The 21,376-nt window shown below is 34.8% G+C and overlaps 2 protein-coding genes across 11 annotated transcripts; both read right to left on the bottom strand.

The window, feature by feature from the left end:
* Positions 1–62: 62 nt before the first annotated feature.
* si:ch211-261n11.8 lies at positions 63–7,752 on the bottom strand. Of its 5 annotated transcripts, XM_068223037.2 has the most exons (10): positions 7,671–7,752; positions 7,315–7,408; positions 7,096–7,185; positions 4,287–4,412; positions 4,036–4,191; positions 3,838–3,922; positions 3,606–3,763; positions 3,323–3,339; positions 3,125–3,177; positions 63–3,034 (listed from the first exon to the last, which is right to left on the bottom strand). In XM_068223037.2, the coding sequence occupies exons 3-10, from the start codon at positions 7,106–7,108 to the stop codon at positions 3,013–3,015; spliced, it is 630 nt and encodes a 209-aa protein (XP_068079138.1). In that variant the 5' UTR covers positions 7,109–7,185; positions 7,315–7,408; positions 7,671–7,752; the 3' UTR covers positions 63–3,012. The 5 variants fall into 5 exon arrangements, 4 of the variants coding, with proteins under 4 accessions (XP_068079138.1, XP_021334097.1, XP_068079139.1 ...); XM_021478422.3 differs by having other exon boundaries at positions 7,315–7,752; NM_001423891.1 differs by lacking the exon at positions 7,315–7,408 and having other exon boundaries at positions 2,361–3,034; positions 7,409–7,721.
* Positions 7,753–9,198: 1,446 nt separating this feature from the next.
* Positions 9,199–21,164, bottom strand: tnfrsf14 (TNF receptor superfamily member 14). 6 transcript variants are annotated; one of them, XM_068223137.2, is made up of 9 exons: positions 21,036–21,067; positions 12,769–13,208; positions 10,686–10,811; positions 10,424–10,579; positions 10,191–10,278; positions 9,917–10,107; positions 9,795–9,833; positions 9,628–9,662; positions 9,199–9,536 (listed from the first exon to the last, which is right to left on the bottom strand). In XM_068223137.2, exons 2-9 carry the CDS (start codon positions 12,950–12,952, stop codon positions 9,489–9,491), a joined length of 867 nt encoding a protein of 288 aa, XP_068079238.1. In that variant the 5' UTR covers positions 12,953–13,208; positions 21,036–21,067; the 3' UTR covers positions 9,199–9,488. The 6 variants fall into 6 exon arrangements, with proteins under 6 accessions (XP_068079238.1, XP_073766440.1, XP_073766442.1 ...); XM_073910339.1 differs by having other exon boundaries at positions 10,686–10,736; XM_073910341.1 differs by lacking the exon at positions 12,769–13,208 and having other exon boundaries at positions 21,051–21,164.
* Between the last annotated feature and the right edge of the window lie 212 nt (positions 21,165–21,376).

The following is a 21,376-nucleotide window of genomic DNA, read 5'->3' as shown; positions in this document are numbered from 1 at the left end:
TATTGTTTACGTGCTAGAAAAATAGCAATAACAAATGACCTGAAAAGGAACACAGGAGAGTCCATTTATAAGTTTTTTAATCAAAATTATCAAGACATTACAGAGATTAGTGCAAATATGCAATGCAGCAAAATGGACAGCATAAGATCGGTTTATCTGCTGTGTTATTCATGAAATGTGTGTTATATTCAAATCAAGTAAGAAATTGTTAACATAAATTCAATTTTCTTCAGAGATTTTGTGCAAAAAAAAAATCAGTTTCTTGCACTGAATACTTGACAATCAGCAACACTCTGAAAATCACTTCATAATAATAGAAGATTAAGTAAATGGTTGACCATGCTTTAACTGCATAGTTTTTTGTTTTTTTTTACTAAATATTTAATGTGCTTTGGTGTGTATTTTATTTTTTATTATTGGACCCACAAATAATATTTGCTCAAAAAATTGTCTAAATGCCATGACTTGCTGCAGCAGGCAACAATTTCTAAATTAATTTGATACAGTCAAAAATTCAGTACCACCACTAAAATTAGGAATGCATTACACGTTTCAGAAAAATTTTCTCAAAAAAAAAAAAAACACTGCTGGTTTATAATGTCATTTAAAATGCAAATGTCTGTTTTTGTACAATGTATTTTTTATACATACACATTGCCAATGTATAGGCCCACACGGAATCTGCGCTCGCAGAATTTAGCAGATTTTTCATGGATTTTCCACAGATTTTTAGCCCATTATTAATTCTGTTTATTTACTTGAGTAATTGTAAATCTAAATTTATTCAGTTTTTATTCAGTAATTTATTACTTTTTATTTAATATACTAAGGTATTAGCTATGATACTCCGCTGGATACTCCCAAAAAAATTCAGCAGAAATCCGCAGATTTTTACTAAAATTCTCCGCAAAAATAGCAAAAAACGTCCGCAGATTCCGTCTGGCCCTGCCAATGTACATACACAAAGACTAAAACGTCAATGTCATTTCTTTCCTTTTTGTAGCACCTTGTGTAAGATTGATTCTAGTCATATGGCAACATTATTGAAAATCTACAAAAAAAATCTTAAATATTGACAAAAATATATAAAGTATTTACAATTGTTTTTCAAAACATGGACATCATTCAGCCATTAATCTTTTAGCCATTAGTGGCGTTCTGCTGCATCTAATGGTAAGTGGTATTTCATTTAAAATGAATTTTCTAAAATACAGTAACAATGCGTTATTTAATAACCATGTTGGTTAAAAAAGGAATTTTACATAAAAGCATAAAAATACTGTTGTCTAGATCACAAAGATTGTAAATGGATTATATAAAACAAGGGCAGCACAAGGTTTTACAAAGTATTTAACCCCTATTAGAACATACAAAAAATAAACTACAACTATGGAGATTTAGTGCAAACCTCTGTACGGAGTGTCATACAAAAACAGGATTATTGCTTTATTAATATTAGTGCCTATAATATTGCCAGAAGAATTGGTCCTGCACAATTTCTGCTCAAACAGCCAATATCCTATAAATAAGCTAAGAAATTATTTTCTTTTGATTAAACAATAACATGAATGTCTTTGATCACATTATCTGGAAATTTTAATTCAAAAACTGGAAAAAAAAAATACTTTTAGGGCTGATGTACAGTTAAAGTTAAACATTAACCCTCTAAATGTTTTCTCATATATATATTTGAAGGTAAATATTATTAGCCCCTTAAGCAATATTATACGCCAAATTACCCTAACTTGCCTCATTAGCCTAGTTAAGCCATTAAATGTCACTTTAAGCTGTGTGGGAAAAAGAATTTATTTTTATTACTTTTGTGTCTTTATTTTTTTAATAGAAAAAAATTTAGATTAACAACAGATTAATCAATCTTTCTCTTTTGTATTATACCACATATTGACCAGACACTTCTGCTGCTGACAGGAGGGAAATAGCAGAATAAGAATAAATATAGTGTGGGCCCTTGTTCCAGACTGCTGTTTAATACAAAAGTCTGTCACAAAAAGCATGATGCTTGTAAAAGTTGTGAAATATATTTAAGATGCACTTAATTGTTCAGTTCTGGTATGCAGAGAAGGGTTGCAGAAAGAGGAAGTATGTCTGGGGTACAAGGACTGCAGAATGACTGAGAAGTGACATTAAACCAAAACTCCACCTGTTAATATCAGTTGTGTATATATGCTGGAGTCAAGAAAAGTATGTTAGTTGCGAACCTCTCGAATGTAATTCTTGTATTGCATTGGGGTAACGTAACCCAGAGCTCTGTCATCAAATTATTCATTTGTATCTAATAAATTGCTATTATTTTTGGCATTGAAGAAAACACTCTCCAGACCTTTTCTTATTGAACACGCATGGAATTGATTTGACATTCTAACAGCTGAATATTAGTATCTTTTAATAAATCTAGTAAAATATGATGTACTGCCATTATGGCAAACATAAAATAAATCAGTTGTTAGAAATGTGTTATTAAAACTATTATGTTTAGAAATGTGTTGAAACAGATCTCTCCGTGAAACAGAAATTAGGAAACCAATATAAAGGGGGACTTTGAATGTATATACATAATTAAAATAAAGTACAGACAGTATGAAATCTATATTAAACTCAAAAGCAGTAAAGTAGACAAGTAAAACGTGTGATATTAAACAGCAAATGATTATTGAGGCGTTACCATTATGAGCACAACATAACACAAAGCTCTAGTAAATACGAAGCCTGATTTGTAAGCTGAAACTAATATAATTTACATTGTGACCTTTTCTGTTCCAACTGTATGGATCCTTCTTACTCTCTGCTGATTTACTTCTTGCTGTTGTTGGTTTTCCCTCCTAGATGAGTTTACCCTGGCGTTCTTCAATACACTGGTGAAGAAAACTATTTCAGGTGGAAGTTTCTGGAAGGACTTAAGCTTCTCCACCACGTCAAGGTCACAGCACACGGAGAAGTGCATGATATAGAGATAGAAGCCTGGGTTTGCTCGAGAGTTTTGAAAAAAATGTATTACTGCTCATTGATTTCCTCCCTGCAAACAAATAATAATAATGTGTATTAGACATGTATAATAACTTCAGGTCATCTGCATAAATAGACAGAAGAAAGCCTCAGTTCTTACGGTGTGCTGTTAGATATAGTCATATTAGAATCAACAGTTTCCTGAACAGCATTCTGTTGAGAGTAAAGCAAAAACATCAGTCAACATCCAAGTAAATCACACCATTTTTTCAAGATGTCAAAACTAAGCAAAAAAAATTTCAAATAAGTGAGATGTGCAGAATCGTGTTATTTCAGTTTGAAGAATAAAAGGACTTACTGTTAGATTTTCCCGACCTATATAGAAGTAAAACAGTCTTTAAAACACTAAATCGTAAAACGGTCAAAAAAAAATATATATAGATAACAAACTACATTCTGACACTACTGTTTGAAAAAAAAAATATGATTATAATTTAATTTATATACACACACACTATTAATGTAAGCATCACATTTTGTCTTGTTTGGGTGACAGGTTTGAACAACAATCCATCACATAAAACAAACTACTGTGATATACAGGATTTTACAATATTAATATGAATACCACATATACTCACACTTTGAAAACAGGTTAGAAGAAATAAAGAGTATTATTACAGCCACAGACAGTGTGACACTGCATATGAGACCATATCTTTCCCGGGATTTCGGTGTGCATGTGACATCTTTTACAAAGCTTCCATTTCCTGTCTGTATTTCATTTATAGCTGAACAACTGAGATAAACATTTATAATTAAAAACAGATAAAATACAAATGATAAAGAGAGTAGAAATAATATTTCACCTACTTTGTCCATTTGGTACAGTTTATACCTGATGGAGAATAAAACCCAGGAGCGCAGTCCACACAAACTGTATCTGTGTTCTTTGTTCCTATAAGCAGGTCCATTGTTAATCAATATTCTCCCCAATATTTTGCTTTAACTAACACTTTAAACAATGAATTGTGATGATAAAATTAAGTGTGAAGTATTGTTAAACAGTACCTTGTGTTTTTGTTTCTTGTCCTGCTTTGCAAATGCTGTGTCGTACAGCATGACTGCACTGTTGATTTGACAGCTCAATGCAGTAATGATCATTAAGCACATCACAGATGCTGTCTTGCATTGTTGTGCATTTACTCTGGATATAAAGACCTTGATCTAAAAGAGCATATAATGGCACACAAAAATGCAATATGACAATTACTGATTTCAGTCTGATACATGGTGATAAAAAATTGGCAATAGGAACGCACCTTCGGCACAGTTTCTGCAAGGGAAACATTTATAGAGTCCATTTGGTTCATTCATGAATGTTCCTGGAGGACAGGGTTTACATGTGGTGCTTGAATCACCACTGCAGTCACTGCGAACTATTGATCCTTAAAAAATGTAAAATCAAGTTGTTCAGCTGTGAGAAGACACTAAACATTTAACCATGACAGTAAATACATGATTAAGACACATGCTGTAGTTTTACAATCATGCTAAATAAGTAAATAAGTACTAAATAAGTATTTCTAGTTATTATTTAACAGGTGTTAATGCTGTCTGCACAGTAAATAAAAACTAATTTTGTTACCTGTGTGCTAAAAACCTAAATGAGAAATACATTTTAATATTTTTATTCTGATTTAATCGATCATGTTCTTATTAATGGTGTTTCATATACTTGCAGCAGAAATTGATAAATAAATAAATATATAAACATTATTTGTCCTGTGTAACAGTCTTTGTTTTGATCACAGTTCAAACACATTGTTTGAACACAGAGCTTATTATTTGCAATCTTCGAAAAGCCTATGAGAAAATCCTATAGGGATTTTATCGACGGAACCAGTTTTATGCTAGCATCCGATTCGCCTACAAGGTGACGTCATATAGTTCCTTCACTCTGTTAACGTCAGCTTTCACGGAGAAATGGATGTTTGCTTGTGTTAGTTTTGTCTATTACTATCATAGACGTGCCTAGCAGGGGCATGGTCAGATACCCTGAACAGGCATGATAACTACAACCTCAATGCAATAGAATAGTATCTGGATGCAGCATTTATGATGCAAGCTGAGATTGCATCACTCACGCTGACGTGCACCAAAAAACTCTCACGATCGCGAGGTGGGTGCCTCGGATTAAGCAGTCAGCAGCAGTTGCTCTCCAAAGACTGCCTTACCATTATGGGAAACGACTGGCTGACGACACAGCTGAATGCTCATTGGATGAGACTGACACATTACACTTTATTCACTATCTTGTTTAACTAAGGTTTATACCTGGCTTTGCTAAATACCTTTTTTGTATTTTCATTGATAATTTAAAAAGTCATAAAGAGCATTACATATGGTTATTTATTTAGATTTACACGCAAACAAAACACATCTTTGTAAAACATTACGTAACCTATCCAATATAACTAAATGTTACTAATAAATCATTAGGATGTGCATGTGCTGTATTTTATTTCTCTCTCAGTTTAAAGTGCTGTTTGTTGTCATTTTAATTTTTTGTATGTTTGTGTGAATTTTGTATTTTAATTTTTATGCAGCGTTATTCCATGGAAGTCAATCCAATACATACATATGCTTACATACATACGTAATCATACTGCTTTGTCAATATGCCTTATATTTCTGTGGTTTCATATGAGAAGTGAAAGGGGTGTAGTAAACAAGACACACACACACACACATGTATGTGAAGTCAAAAGTCATGTTTAATAGACCAAGAACATTTTCACTGTTTTTCCTACAGTCTAAAAGTTTTTATTCTGGAGAAAGTCTTGGGCTAACGTTATTTATTTTAGTCTGTGTTTGGGCTGGCTGGGGCATTTCGGATCATTTTGGAAGGGCACTTTCTATCCAAGACTAAAAAGGGCATGTGCACTGCACAGGTTGAGCCCTATGTGTGCACGTGTCTGTGCTCTATCACATCAACTATAAACACAACCCAATACTGAATAAAAATGTTCAAAAATGCTAAAAAAATTATTATAAATCACCATAGTAAAACCGCGTCATAGCTCATTACCATAAAGTTGACTTCATTTCAACTCTCCTCGGCGCTCACGCCGGCGAAGACGCGCCGCGCTGCTCCTCGCCGCTTATCGTCGCCTATCGCCGCCGGCTCTCATTGAAAATGAATGACTTCCGGCTACTTTGACGCTCTCGCCGATCATACTATTGGGCTTTCGGTGTGAACGTACGGGTAATGCAATCAAAGAGCTTAGAATGACCAAGAAGCGACACTGTAGTGTAATTTGGGAAACAGCCACTAGATGGCGCGGCGGCCATTTTAGAATAAAAACTCCAATAGAACAACAGCATATTATAAGTCTGTAAATTAAACTATTAAAAGTGCTGATGATTGTGATAGTAAGTGCGGTATTGTCGACTTTCAGGTTGTATCTCAGCTTTAATGCACTTTTTAAATAAAAACAAAAAACAAAAAAACAAAGCAGCTGCTTGCCATCGCGACAGTAATGAGACGGCCGATCACTTTCACTCCAAAATGGCGGAATCCAGGGCTGTTGCTGGGCGCTGCTGTTGCAATGGAGCGTACTATTGAGTGTCGCCTCTTGGTCATTCTAAGCTCTTTGATGCAGTCAAGGCGATGCGCTCACCTACAACCCCGCCCCTAACCCTCACAGTAACTAGCTGTACGTACATCAGATAAATAAAAGCTCAGAACAATACTCCGACGAGGGCAGCATGGGTTAGTCATTTTCACCCATGTATTTTTTTAATTTAACTTTAATTTTTACTACGTAACGTTATGCATATTTTATTTTCAGCTGTTTAGTTAATAATTTAAAGATACACTATGCAATACTAATCAAAAACAATGCATGCAACAGCTATTACAATATAGGCCTGTCGAATATAATTAATAAAAAATATCTTTAAAATGAATTTCAGGTAGATGTCGCTGTTAGACAACTTTTTAGAATTTTATTTCAAATGCGTCACACGCTGCAATGGGTGAGTAATGCGCGTCTAAGAGAAAATTACAAAAGCGTAAATGGTAGAACTGTTGATATTAGTATCACTTAAATGTGTTAGTGAGCTTACCAACGCTGCACATCGGACAACACTCTCCAGCAGCTGATTTATATTCACTGGGACCGCAAGCATTTCCAGATCGCGGCAATGTACAAAAAACTGTTAAGAAAAGGTTTACGAATATAAGTACCACACCATGCACTTCTAAAGAACGATTTGTATAACTAACTAACAAATAGGATGGTATTTAACTTTCACTTTCGAAATGATTCAAAAAGAACTTCATACTGTCGTTGCATTGTTCTGTTTTGCCTTCTCACAGCAAACACAAGACTGGAATACATCCCGGACAGCACAAACGTTCACGGGCAGCTCCTCTTACCTACAAGCAGAATGCTAGTTCTTACAATCGTCATTTTCGTCTCGTACAACTTTTTAAAAACACCATCGTTTTCCTTGTTTGTTCTTCTTGTTCTTTCTTCGCTTTTGGCGAGCAGTGATGTGCGGATCGATACTAAAATATCGATATCTCCGATACCAGCTTTGTATGTTCTAGAATCGATTATCTTTACAAAATATCGATATTTAGTGCAAATATGTAGCTTATTGGAAATAGAAATACTGCGAAAAATAACCACTATTACCATAGTTTCTCTGAATAATGCCAACTTAGTCGGAACTACTTGTTCTTCCGCCTGCCAAGCCATGTGCATGCTACGCGTCATTGGATATGGGTGACCGCAAGCGAAGTTGTGTGGAGCTACTTCACTTCCATTAACTCAAACGATGCGGTTTGTGACTTGTGTAACAAAACAGTGAGGTGTGGTAATACCACAAACCTAATCAAGCACCTACATATAAATCACAAGACAGAATTCATTAAGTTAACGTTAGTTCAGTTTTAGTGATCTTTATGTTTACAATTGTGCTCCCTTCACAGTGCACTTTGAAAACATTATAATGCTATTTGGAACAGTCGTAGCTCATGGCAAAAGCTATAGGTGTCCTAAAAAACATAGGATTAATGCTTTTAATTTATGGGTTATCTACTGTATATGACATGGGCCTGTTGGTTAGAACCTTTTTAAGTCGTTTACATGTGTCAAATTGTAAAAGTAGATTTTTCAAAAAAAAAAAAAAAATGAACAGTATCCTACTTAATAATAATAATCGCCGTCATCACCATTAATATTATTATTAAAGTATGATTTTTTTCTTTTCCTAATAAATAATAAACTTCATTTCTTAATCAATAACCTCATATTTATATGATTTATATAAGAGATTAGAATACATGTTAGCTTTTGTAAATGATTTTATGTTTTAGAATATGGAATAATCTCAATAATATTTGTAAAGGAAACATCAGTCCTGTATGAGCTGTTTGCATATATTTCAATTAATATTGAAAATGAGGGCATGTTTTACCAAAACTAATATTGGATTTATTTTACATGCATATGCGTGTAAAACAATACAATTTCCAGAAAGAAATTATAGGGTTCTTTTCTAAAGAAGTTTTTACTCCACCCCTTATAGAGCATCATTAGAGCCGTTAGATGTTCAGGCAGGCGTTTTAAGATATACATGCTCAGATGCTGTCAATAAATATGTAAGTTGGCTATTTTTTTGTATGATAATTCTTCATTAATAAACAAAAAAACAAGAATAACCTGTAATATGTCTCACATTCAGTATGAAGTGACACTTTAAAGTACACTACTTGTTACTTTAATTTCCCAAACAGTAATTTTTGGGCAAAGTATCGGATCGGTATCGCTGATACTCACCTTCATTTTACTTGGTATCGGATAGGAAATCAGTGGTATTGTATCGCACATCACTAATGGCGACTAAATCATTAAAAACATTCTCGCCACCTACTGTACCAGATTTTACTCTGATGATATTATTGCTGATGACGAGTCAATATTAGAAAGGGCAACAAAAAAGAAACGAGGAGGGAAAAGGACAAAAAAAACAAAAAAAAACATGGATGTTTCACATGCTCCAATCTTTGCATTCAGACGTTTTCCTTGTTTCTAGCTCAATCCGCCATTTTATATTGCTTTTTCCTGCATCCTCCAATTGTTTCTGAATGCAGCCTTGATGATGCAAGCGACATATTGTTAACGGCAATGCAAACATTTCTTAATAAAAAAAAATCTCATAGCATTTTTATTTTATTGCATGTTTTAGAAACAATAACAAATCAACATTTAACACTGTAGAAACTGGCTAATTTAACCACAGTTTATTAATAATTAATTGCACGCCTCAACACAACAGAAAAACGCAAAAACTTTTTCACATGAAAGAAAATGAGAAATAATATTTGATCATTGATTGTTAGGGTAAACATGGTTTACTGTTTTATAAGCCTGCATCCATTGTGACAACTCTGTTACTAATACTGGTTTCTCCTTTTAGTTTATATGTTGTGGAACAGCTACTGGATGTCTTTATAGAGAGTGTGGGGCAGATTCCAAAATGTCCACAGGCACAGAGATCTGACAAAAGCCATAAAAAATGTCTGTGATGTACATCTGCAAAAAGAGGTTTCATCAAAGAACCATTATATGCAGGCCCAAATCCGCTTACCTGTTGCTGGTTCGTTGAAGTGAAATGGGCTGTTTCTTAAGAAAAATAAATATAATAAATACTAAACAAAATGTTGAAATAATATTAAAAAAAATTAAAAATGCTAAATGCTAAAAATGTTTGACAGCAAAACAAAAAATAAAAAAACACATCAAATGTTCACGTACCATCATCCTCCGATGGTTGTTTTGATTTGTATTCAACATCTACAATAAAAAAATGTATTTAAACAGCATAATTACACACATCTGTTTGCATCACATAGCAATGCCAAGAATATAACTCTTACCTTTGTTAGAGTGCTGTGGGTTACATTTTCTGTATTTGATGCAGGCTAACAATGCTGCCACAGTACCAGCCACTACCAGAACCACTGCAATCGTGACTAACACTACAAGTCCAACTGATGTCACTTTCTCACATTCAGCATCAGATGATGTTGTTCCTGCTTTTTTTTCTTTAAATCCCATCATCTCACATCTGTTAAACAAGGTAATATTAGTATTTTGGGTTTAACTGACTAATCTTTAATTGCCATTAGTAAATCTGTAGACTCTACTCACTTTGAATGTGGTAAGCAGGACATTACAGAGCCATTTGAGTAAGATCCATCTGTACAATCAACACATACTGTATCACTTAAAGCTGTTCCTGTAAAAAAAGAAGAAAACAAACTGCATGTCAAATGCAAATAAAGCTGCTACTATTTTAACAAAAAATTAGTAGCTGCACATGTATTGGGAAAAAATCTAATTAAATAAAAAATTTGAGTTTACACTTTTGAGTATACACTTACCAGTGTTTTCAATATATTGACCGGGTTGACATTTAGAGTGCTCCACTGCCAATTCACAGGAGCCTTTTTTTTGTTTAATGCAATGGAAACCTTCCTGTGGCTCGCATAGTGTATCTCCAAATCGCATGCAGGACTTTTGGACTTTTAGTCCCTTAACTGTGGACACAAAAACACAGCATCATTCAGAGAGTTTAAATGCATTACACATTTTCTTATTTTTTTTAATATACTGTAAGTTAATTCTTTCATCATTGACACACACCTGTAGCACACACAGTACATGGAAAACACTTGGTGAGTCCATTGGGTTCATCTGTGAAAGTTGATGCAAGACATGGAACACAAGTTGTACTGGTATCTACTGTGCAGTGCCAATAAACACGGTTTCCTACACAAACCAAAAAATCTTCTTTGAAGAGAGTGTATTCATCCCACATACACTGTCATAGAAAAAAAAAAATTTTCATGTGTGCATCTGCATCACATGAGATCTCAGCTGACTTGACAGTTATAGTCATATGTCAGCTGTGGCCATCTGCAGTCCTGCAGAGTATTGATCCAATAGCAATCCTTACTCCTTGACTAGCTTGGTGTGTTTGATTAGGTTTTGGCAAGGCTCTGCAGGACTGTGGCTCTCCAGGACCAATGTTGACTACCTATGCCATGTCTAACTTAAAGCTAGACACGTTTATATATGACTTAGCCTTAATATATATATATAGTTGAAGTCAAAATTATTAGCCCCCCCTAAATTATAATCCCCCCTGTTTATTTTTTCCCCATTTTCTGTTTAATGGAGGGAAGATTGCTCCAACACATTTCTAAACATAATAGTTTTATTAACTTATTTCTAATAACTGATTTATTTTATCTTTACCATGATGACATTAAATAATATATGACTAGATATTTTTTAAGACACTTCTATACAGCTTAAAGTGACATCTAAAGGCTTAACTAGGTTAATTAGGCAGGTTAGGGTAATTAGGCAAGTTATTGTATAACGATGGTTTGTTCTGTAGACTCAAAAAATTTGCTTAAAGTGGCCAAGAATTTTGACCCAAAAATGTTTTTAAAACATTTAAAAACTGCCTTTATTCAAACCGAAATAAAACAAATAAATCTTTCTCTAAAAGAAAAATATTATCAGACATACTGTTAAAATTTCTTTGCTCTGTTAAACATAATTCTGGAAATATTTAATAAAGAAAAAAATTCAAAGAGGGCTAATAATTCTGACTAAAAAACTATTATGTTTAGAAATGTGTTGAAACAATCTTCCCTCCGTAAAAAAAAAATTGGGGGAAAAAATGAACAGGTGTGCTAATAACTCAGAGGGGCTAATAATTCTGACTTTAACTGTATATATCAGGGGTCACCAACCTTTTGGAAACTGAGAGCTACTTCTTGGGTACCGATTAGTGTGAAGGGCTACCAGTTATTAAATAACACATTTTTCTTAACATTTACTTTTAATTATGTTAATATTAATAATTAATAATATTCATCTATGTGAAGACATCAATCATGTTAATGATTTCTCACAGTAGTTGTCAACAATGATTTAACAAGTTACATAAATATCAAAAATGAAACACTTCATTTGTCTGAAATTGTTTTTAAAGTTTTTTTTTAAATATATAACTTAAAGTAATTTTCAAATTTACACAGATGCAAGTGTGATTTAAAAGGAATACCTATAAAAATATTAGATGCAGCTTACTCATATGTGGTGCTCTGGTGAGCTATTTTTAGAACAGGCCCGCGGGCAACTTGAACCTGGTATGTTGGTGACCCCTGGTATATATTGTTCATAACACAATGTATCTTTGTGCTTCTTTCTTTCTTTAAAGCATAACTTTTAACCATTTAGGATCTACTAACTCTTATTATGTTTTATATTGGTTGGAATTTACATTTTTATAAGTATACACATGCCATTTAAATAGATTTAAAACAATGAGTATCATGCACCTTTTTACTTAAAAAAATTAGTAAGGGGACAATGGATATAACGCATTACCTGCGTTTTCAAACATTCCAAACACAACATGCTCTGTTGCTAGGAGACTATTTAAAATAGTGACAACTACTGTAATTTTACATGACAACTTAAAATAGTTTTTTCTAAAATATTAAATAAATTAAGGAAAATGTGGAATTTACTACAAACGAATAGAATCACAACCTGCACAATTTTTGTGTAAAGATGATCAATTTTCCCTCCCAACTATCCATTAAATTGTGCAGATTGCTTCTTTGAGCAATTGGAGTCAAATTCTCCAGACTTTAAAACTGGCCCAAAATTATTGAGGTTTAATTGTACAATTTTTTTTTTACTGTACCAGGAGCACACATCGGGCAGCATTCTCCATTGATCTCATATTCAGCACGAGCACAGCCACAGAAACAAAGCTCAAAATTAGCAGCAACGAGGAAAGCAACCATGGATATAATGGTCCTTAAAAATAACATGTCCTTTAAAAGTGAAAACAAAGTTTTAATCCATGTTTCTCCGGCAGATTTCATAAATGTATTTCTATTTACAGCTTCATATCAAATAATGAATTAGATGCTGGCACTTGTCATTTCTGTCCACCAAGAGGTACTTTATGTTTTTATTCATGCACATATATAGTGTAAATGGCACGTCCTGCTGGCTTTTTCCCTTTAGATGATCAGCAGTAGTTTGATGGAGTCCTTAAAGGGTTTGGCAGAACACTTCATCAAACACATCATCTTTACATCCAGCATGAATCCTTATGAGTGAGTAAACAGATAAATTCTGTGAAGAATTTAAACAAAAGTGATTATAAACTAATGTTAATTTAAAGTTATGAATGTCTGGTTAAACAGCATATATTACTTGTTAAGTGAATAAATGATCTAACATTTAAAAAATATGACTGAAAGCAAATACATTTAGTTTTTACTTATAATAACACTTGTGGCTTAAGTAACTTTTAGTGTTGGCAACATGCCCCTAAATTGTTCCACACATAATTAGTAACTAGGCTAGAGACGTAAACAGCAATTTTACACAACATATTAATTTATCTGCAAGCACGGGGGAGGGGGTGGGGGTGGTTCATGTCTCCTCCCATCCGAGGGTTGTTTGAATTTAAATTGTTAACCTTTTTTAAATTCTTTTTATTATTATTGTTGTGAGCACTTTGCATTACCATTTTGTATAAAATGTGCTACAGCATAAATAAACTTGCATTGCAGTGTCATGTATTGGATTAAATGACAGAGAAAATGGACATAAGATAATTTTTCAGTGCAGCTAAACGCCAAGTACAAAAAGTTCAAGGCAACTTGGCTTTAAGAATGAGTGCTTATTAAAATACTAATGTCACAATTACCGGCAAAGGAGAAAGAAATGATTGAGGAACAGGCAGAGCAGGGTCAGTCAGATGTACAGTGTCAGGTAAGGGTGTTGTGCTTTTATTAAAGGGATAATGATAATTCTTTTGGGGGGGGTGAACAATTTTTTTTAAATGTTCTCAGAGTTGTGGCTGTTTAGCAGATTTCACAGGCTCACTGATTTACAATATTGTCTGTAATTTTAACAAGTGTAATGTAAAAAAGTTAGTTATTATGAGTAAGGAAAATGTCTTTTCCTGCATTTATTCTGCGTCAGGAGTCAGACTATTACGGAGAACCGGGAGAGACGTAGTGGAGGAGAAAAAAATTGGCTGGGTTTAAAAAAAATGGGAAGGAGAAAAGAAAATGGGTAAAAAAAAAAAAAATGGATAGGAGGAAAATATATATTTCTAAGTTTTTTGCGTTCTCTCGCAAAGTTTTGCATTCCCTCCAATGACTGTAGAAAATATGGACGACGCGACAGCCCCTTTTCCCATTGAATGCCTTGAGGGCAAAACGCCTGCTTGACGGGCACAAACTGTCGCAAAAGACTGCTGAAATTGGAGCCAGACAGAAGGATTGTCTGATGGAGCCAGAGGAGGAGCCGCGAAAATGAGCGGAGTCGAGCTTCCAACCAAACGCTTTATGTAAAATCAACCACGCCCCCCGAACTTCTCAGCATGCGTTTGCTGTCATATCAACACAAATGGATGTAATAACGTTAACAAATATGAGGGTTTTATATATTCAATCGCGCCAGCTCCGGGCCACAGCGCATAACCTACTCGCGGCGTCGCGGGCTGATTCCGGCTCGCATGCGGCAGCGTCGGCTCGCTCGGCCGCCGCATCTGGCTCGATTGACTCGGGCTGGAATCGGGCAGTGAGTCCTGGCATCCGGAGTAGGTCCAGCAGAGGTAGTCAGTCTGAGCTCTGAGGGGTAAGTCTCCGGCAGGCGAGAATCTAGCCGGAACTGGCTCAAGTGTATTTTGCTATCTGGGTGGCTAGGCGTACGTGTATCAGCAAACTAATAAAGCCCGAAAAAAGCCCTGACCTTAGCAAATAAACAGTGTTCCACCAGAATCATGTATGTCAGAAACTATAGTTTACTGCTGAACTCATTTTGGCATGGTAAAAGAACACAGAAATCGAATAATAACACTTCAGTCTCCTACCGAAGCTCAGACGCGCTGCTTTGAGAAACTGTCAATCACAGCTGTCAATCACGATGACACGCCCAGCATTAAATTACTGCTAAAAACAAACTGTTTACAAAAATGAAGATCTGCACCTATTTCAGCACAATAATCAGTGCCTTAATCGACCAGAACCATCTTTCGGGACATTTTATTGCAAGTGTAATACATTTTTTTATTTGGGCTCAAGTCTCCTTCATTAACACGGAGAAGGCGGGCTTTATGACTTGTACTGCAGCCAGCCCCCAGGGGGCGATCTAACGGCCGAGACCTTCACTCAAACGCAGGCTTGCGGCACATTTGGTTCCCTCGCAATGATGTTTTGCGTTCTCTCGCAAAACTGTTTCTCCTCAAACTCTCCTGAAATTCTCCCATATTTTACCACTCTATCCCACTTTCTTTACGTTAAAGCTGTGCGTCGATCGTCGCCTTTCATATGCAACCTCTAAACCAGTGAATGAATGTATAAGCGCTGATTGACAGCTGCACTCCATACAATAAACTAATCCCAGATCTACGGAACCCTGGAAGGGACGAAGTGGAGGAGAAAAAAAAAATGGGTGAAAGAAAAAAATGGGTGGGGGGGAAATATGTATTTTTAAGTTTTTGCATTCTCTCAAAAAAGTTTTGCGTTCCCTCACAAAGTTTTGCGTTATCTCGCAAAGATGTTTTGCGTTCTCTCGCAAAACTGTTTCTCCACAAACACTTCCTGTTCACTTCACTCACGTAAACTCTCACGTTTTTGCTGAAATTCTTCTGTATTTTACCATTCTATCCCACTTTACATTAATATTGTGCGTCGATCGTCGCCTTTCATAAGCAACCTCTGAACCAGTGCATGCATGTATAAGCACTGACTGACAGACGCGCTCCGTACAATAAACTGATCCCAGATCAGCCTCTGTACACGCCATTTACAGAGGAGCGGGTGTATGTTTAAACAGACAAATACACTGAATAATATGTAAACATCTCCGTCTTGCATTTTTTATTTTAAATAGCTAATTTTCTCTTAAATGAGCACAAACGTTTTTTTTAAAGTAATGGAATGCTTTCATTATTGATCTGTGTGCATTCTTACAGTGACACCTCTTGTTATCAAACAAAACAAAACATAAGTTTAATTTGCTGCTCCTTTGTTTGATAACAGAGGTGTCACTTTAAATGGCGCGTACAGACGCTGATCTGGGATGCATGCACTGGTTCAGAGGTTGCATATGAAAGGTGATAAACGATGCACAGATTTAATGTAAAGAAAGTGGGATAGAATGGTAAAATTTCGGCAAAAATGTGAGGGTTTACGTGAGTGAAGTGAACAGGAAGTGTTTGTGGAGAAACAGTTTTGCAAGAGAACGCAAAACATCTTTGCGAGATAACGCAAAACATTTTTGCGAGGAAACGCAAAACTTTGCGAGAGAACGCAAAAACTTAGAATTATGTATTTTCCTCCCACCCATTTTTTTCTCTCCCATTATTTTTTTTTCACCCTGCCAATTTTTTCTCCTCCACTACGTCCCTTCCAGGGTTCCGTAGATAACAGAGGTGTCACTGTGAAAATGCACAAATCTATAATGAAAGCATTCCATTACTTTAGAAACAATTTGTGCTCATTTAAGACAAACTTTGCTGCTTAAAATAAAACATGCAGGATGAATTAGTTTACATGTTATTCAGTGTATTTGTTAAGTTTAAACATACACCCAAATCCAAAAGTGTCCTGCACTTTTGCTCCTCTGTAAATGACATGTACAGAAGCTGATCTGGGATCGATTTATTGTATGGTGTGCGTCCGTCAGTCACCGCATACATGTATTGACAGGTTCAGAGGTTGCATATGAAAGGCGGCAATCGACGCACAGCTTTAATGTAAAGAAAGTGAATGCAGACATTATAATATTAATTTCAAAGTGCTTTCAAGATTTAAAATGTATCAGAAATATGGGAAAATAATTATAGGATGATAGTGGAATAGAATGGTAAAATACGGGAGAATTTCTGCAAAAACAGGAGGGTTTACATGAATGAGAACAGGGGGGTATTCCAGAAAGCTGGGTTAACTTACCATCTGCTAAAACCTAAACTCTCGGTTGATTTACCCAAAACCTGCTTACCGCGAGTATGTTGGTTCCAAAACAGGTGACAAGAGTTAGTTAAATCAACCTCCTGAAGATAACCGCGGGTTAATGCGCGTGCACGGCACACACCTGAAGGCATTTTCAGTAGATCGCCGAATTCACGAGTCACCATAGAAAGTCACGGTGAGAAAAAAAGTGCAACGCACTTTACAGAGGCAGAGCTGGAGGTTTTAAACACAGAGATTACACATCTGCTTCAACGAAGGAAAGAAATATAGAATAAGAAATAGATAAGAAAATAAAAAATAAATAATAAGAAAATTTATTAGTTCATTAAATTACACATGCCACCCTCCATTTTATTGTAATGATAAATTAAACTACTCTTTAACATTCTTTTTTAGTATGTTGTGTAACCATTCATGCATTTATTTTTTTTGCCATTAATTTCTTAAGGCCACAATATGTGTATTGACTAATAAGGCTTATAGAAATTGTAATCTTTCTGGAGCTAGAACTCTGTCCAAAGTCATTAAACACAGAAACATTATCATAAAAGGTAATATTTAATTACTGGAGCTCTTTATTTAACACTCTAGAATATTCTTTCTGTCATGCAGCTAATAGAAAGAGGCCTGTCTAACTGCTGTGTCCTATAATAAAGGCTTTTCAGTGGTTGAGTTTTTGACTTAAACCACACACTCTGTCACTGTTGTAAGTGATTGTTGTCAGATAGCTTTAGGTTCTTTTTATTTTGCATGCAGACGAAGTTCCTTCTGCCTCAACTAACAAGCAGTGTAAGAATTTTCTGCACTTTTCCATATTTGAATATTACTCTTGGATCACAAAATCTTTTATCTACATATTTAAATTCTAAAGTAGCTGTATAAGGTCCATCTTCAAAGATAAAGTCACATAAGCATCAACTTAAGGTGAGAAATGTATATGAACAATATGTTACATGTTTAAAGGTGCGTGTGTAAAGCAGTGTACAAAATCATTCATTTTATTTCAGGAAATGAAGAAATGGACAGACCAAACTATTTGATTAAACATAGTTTTTTGACTAATTATATTTTTTTAGCACTCTTCCATCTGTTTTGTCTGCTTGGGTCACTGAGATTTCCTCTGGGTCAGGCTGCAGGTAGGGTGTCATCGTATAAGGCAGAAAAGGGTATCTTTTGTCCTCCAGCAAGTAACAATGTAGTGCCCAGTAATGATTCTATTTTATAATATAATAAAAATAAACATTGTGTTGAGCAACATTTGCTTTATAGTTTTTTTTTAAACTATATTTGTGTTATACACTTGAATCACTACTTCCTGAAAATCAGCCATTTAGCCTCAACATAGTGATGAGGTGGGGTGTGTGATGAGCTGGTAAGTGGAAGCAGTAATGAGTTTATTAGTTGAAACACCAAAAGATTAAGGATATAAAATTAAGTTGTACCTGCACACTTATACTTTGGACAAATTTTATATTATCAGTGTCCTTTAGTGACTGATGGAGCTTTAAAATCGGCTGCAATTAATGCACACAATAGCATTTAGAAACCCTGAAAAAAAATGTAGGTGTGTGTGCGTGAATGTTTATATAAGAACGACGTCCTACATCTTAAATTAAAGATATATTTTCCTACAAAAGACAAAGCTGCCACTTATAATATTATACAGAAAATGTGAGGGTGCAGAAGAAGAGAAAAAACACAAGATCTGTAAGTGAGATTCAAACTCGCTCCGTTGTTCTTTATCGACGCACTGTCCACTACTCTATTGCCGTGCTCTGAATCTTCTGTGTAATGATACGCAGTGATTTATGACCAAGGAACTGTACAAAAGTTTAAAAAACAGTTCAGTGCCAGGCATACTGTACAGGTGGTCCTACTGCCACATTGTACAGTTGCCTAAAATGCCCTGACGCAAATACAAAGAGCTGCACTGAATGTTTTTTATGGTAAGCGCAGACCCGCGGTTTGTCACATTTGATTTCAAAAAGGTTTGTTAAATACATTAACATTATAAATTTGGTTATGAAAAAAACTATGCACTTATAACCCTCTCACAACGAAAAAACTTGTATCTGTGTGTCCACATCCATAAATATTCTCATCAAAAGAGCACGCAATGCTCAGTAAACTCTCTGAAACAGACAAACTCTGGAACATAGCAACTTACTCTCTGAACATAACCTGCTCCGGAGCAGGTTATCTTCAGAGAGTAAGTTGCTATGGCTACTTAACATACCCAGAAGTTACCTCCGATTTTGGAACCAAAGTTGAGGTTATCCACCTACTTACTCTCAAACTTACCCGTGTATGTCACATAACCTGCTTTCTGGAATAGCCCCCAGGAAGTGTTTGTGGAGAAACAGTTTTGCAAGGGAACGCAAAACAAAAACTTAAAAATATGTTTTCCTATCACTATTTTAATAATAGCGTGCTAAAATCATAGAAGTTAGTGTTTTTTACTGTACGGTCATATTAGAAAAATGAAAAATTATAAATTATAAAATATAAATTATATTTATATAATATATAAATATGCAACAGTAATATGATATGAAAAGTGGGCACAGTGGTACATCAGGACATTTACAACAATAATCTGGAGTTGGCAGAAAACAATTTCATTTTATTTATTTTTTTATTTTTCTAATATGTCTCTTTAGTAAAAAACACTGAATTTTCCATTATTTTTGTATGTTATCATTTATATGTGATTTAAGTATGGAAAATAAACATTTGTACAATAATATTTTTTCCCGTTAATTTAGCAACATTTCACATGGAATAGGGGTAAATGTTTACAGAAAAAACACAAATAAACCAATAAAACAGTCATAATTACTCAGTAAACACCTAAATAGTACGTTGTGAGTATGAAAAGAGAATGTGAATAGTCTGACAGCCGGGTAATGACTTTAATATTATAATTTTGTTTTAAACTCGCAAATAAAACACAATTACAGCTAAACAAATGAATAATTGCATAGTCTTCATGCAAAATCATGATTATTATATAGCAAAATATAAATAAAAGTGACGATTTTTGATTATTTATCATTTGTATTCATTTACGCGAATAAAAGTGAAAAAAGATTATAAAACTGCAGAATCTGTTTTATTAATTATTAATCTACCGCGAAACACCGAGTAGACGCGCACTACAATTTAAAGCACAGATAGCGTGACCGTCTCTCTCTGAACCGCAGATGGCGTGACCGCAGTATTTTTACGTGCCTTCCGGGTCTCCGTAGGACTGTTGACTGTAAACAACACAATGTAAATAACAACAATGAAATAAATAGTTTTGAAGAAAAAATGGCTGTCGTTGAACCTGAGAAACACTTTGAAAATAATCATAATGACGTAGTCTCCATTCTATAATAATAATAATGATAATACAATTTTAACTGCGGGGGATATCTTTATTAGAACATTTCGGCTGCATTATTTGTGTCCTCTTCAAAAAATGCTCGAAAGAAATTTTATAGCCTATTTATTGTCCCCCCTACTGTTAAACCTTACACCCATATCTGCAAGTAATTGCATTTCATGTTGTATGCTTTAAATTTCATTGAAAAAAACATTAAGACAGATCCCGTCAGGCTTGATCGTCAGGTTTAAACCTCACTGGCGTCGTCATATCGACACTGTTTTATTTTACTTAAAAATTTAGTTTCAGTTGCATTTTATTTAGTTGTGAATAGAACATTTCAGTTCATTTGATGGCATAGAATTCGGACGTCATAACGAATATAAACGAAGATTTAGGAGAGTGTATTTTATAATATAAATAATAATATAATGTTACATAAGCTTAAGTTATGAAGTTATATAAGCTGCGTCATAGCTTTCAGTTCTTTCAAACTATAGCGCATAACGAACTTACGGTACACAATCAGTATAGGCCAACGAACGGTCAAATCGACAAGACAATTGTAAAAACTAGACATTCGCAGCATAATAAAATTCATACCTTCCAATCGTCTACCTTGGGTGCTCACTTGTGTTTCCTCGCTTTCTTTCCTTGCGTCTTAGCTCCACCCCATTCAGGATGCGAGGGTAGGGGAGTCGATTCCAGAAAAGTCGATTCACGACTCACAATGGACCTAGATTTGTCCGGGGTCAGATTTTTTTTGTATCGCCATAATGGGACATTTATTTAAAGCAATTTCTGTAGGCCAGTTGAAAAAAAAATGTAATTAAATAAAATCCAAGCAAATTTCTTTTACACCAACATTAAAGCACACAAGTCTATGGTGCAAATTGATTTAAATGCACTCCCCCTACAAATACAGCTTTAAAAGGTCACATATA

The sequence above is a fragment of the Danio rerio genome, chromosome 8 (assembly GCF_049306965.1).
Source record: "Danio rerio strain Tuebingen ecotype United States chromosome 8, GRCz12tu, whole genome shotgun sequence".
Taxonomy (NCBI): Eukaryota; Metazoa; Chordata; class Actinopteri; order Cypriniformes; family Danionidae; genus Danio; species Danio rerio.
The sequence above is the reverse complement of the archived record's forward strand: the minus strand, read 5'-3'. Positions and strand labels throughout refer to the sequence as shown.

Excerpts from the sequence above, each read along its gene's own strand:
- si:ch211-261n11.8 (NM_001423891.1), bottom strand. The coding sequence starts at position 7,442 with ATGACGATTGTAAGAACTAGCATTCTGCTTGTAG. Across the intron at positions 7,186-7,408 it reads AACTAGCATTCTGCTTGTAG|TTTTTTGTACATTGCCGCGA; the intron begins GTAAGAGGAGCT and ends TTTTCTTAACAG. Across the intron at positions 4,192-4,286 it reads TTGCAGAAACTGTGCCGAAG|ATCAAGGTCTTTATATCCAG; the intron begins GTGCGTTCCTAT and ends ATGCTCTTTTAG.
- tnfrsf14 (XM_068223136.2), bottom strand. The coding sequence starts at position 12,952 with ATGAAATCTGCCGGAGAAACATGGATTAAAACTTTGTTTTCACTTTTA. Across the intron at positions 10,580-10,685 it reads ATGTACTGTGTGTGCTACAG|TTAAGGGACTAAAAGTCCAA; the intron begins GTGTGTGTCAAT and ends TTGTGTCCACAG. Across the intron at positions 10,108-10,190 it reads TCCTGCTTACCACATTCAAA|ATGTGAGATGATGGGATTTA; the intron begins GTGAGTAGAGTC and ends CTTGTTTAACAG.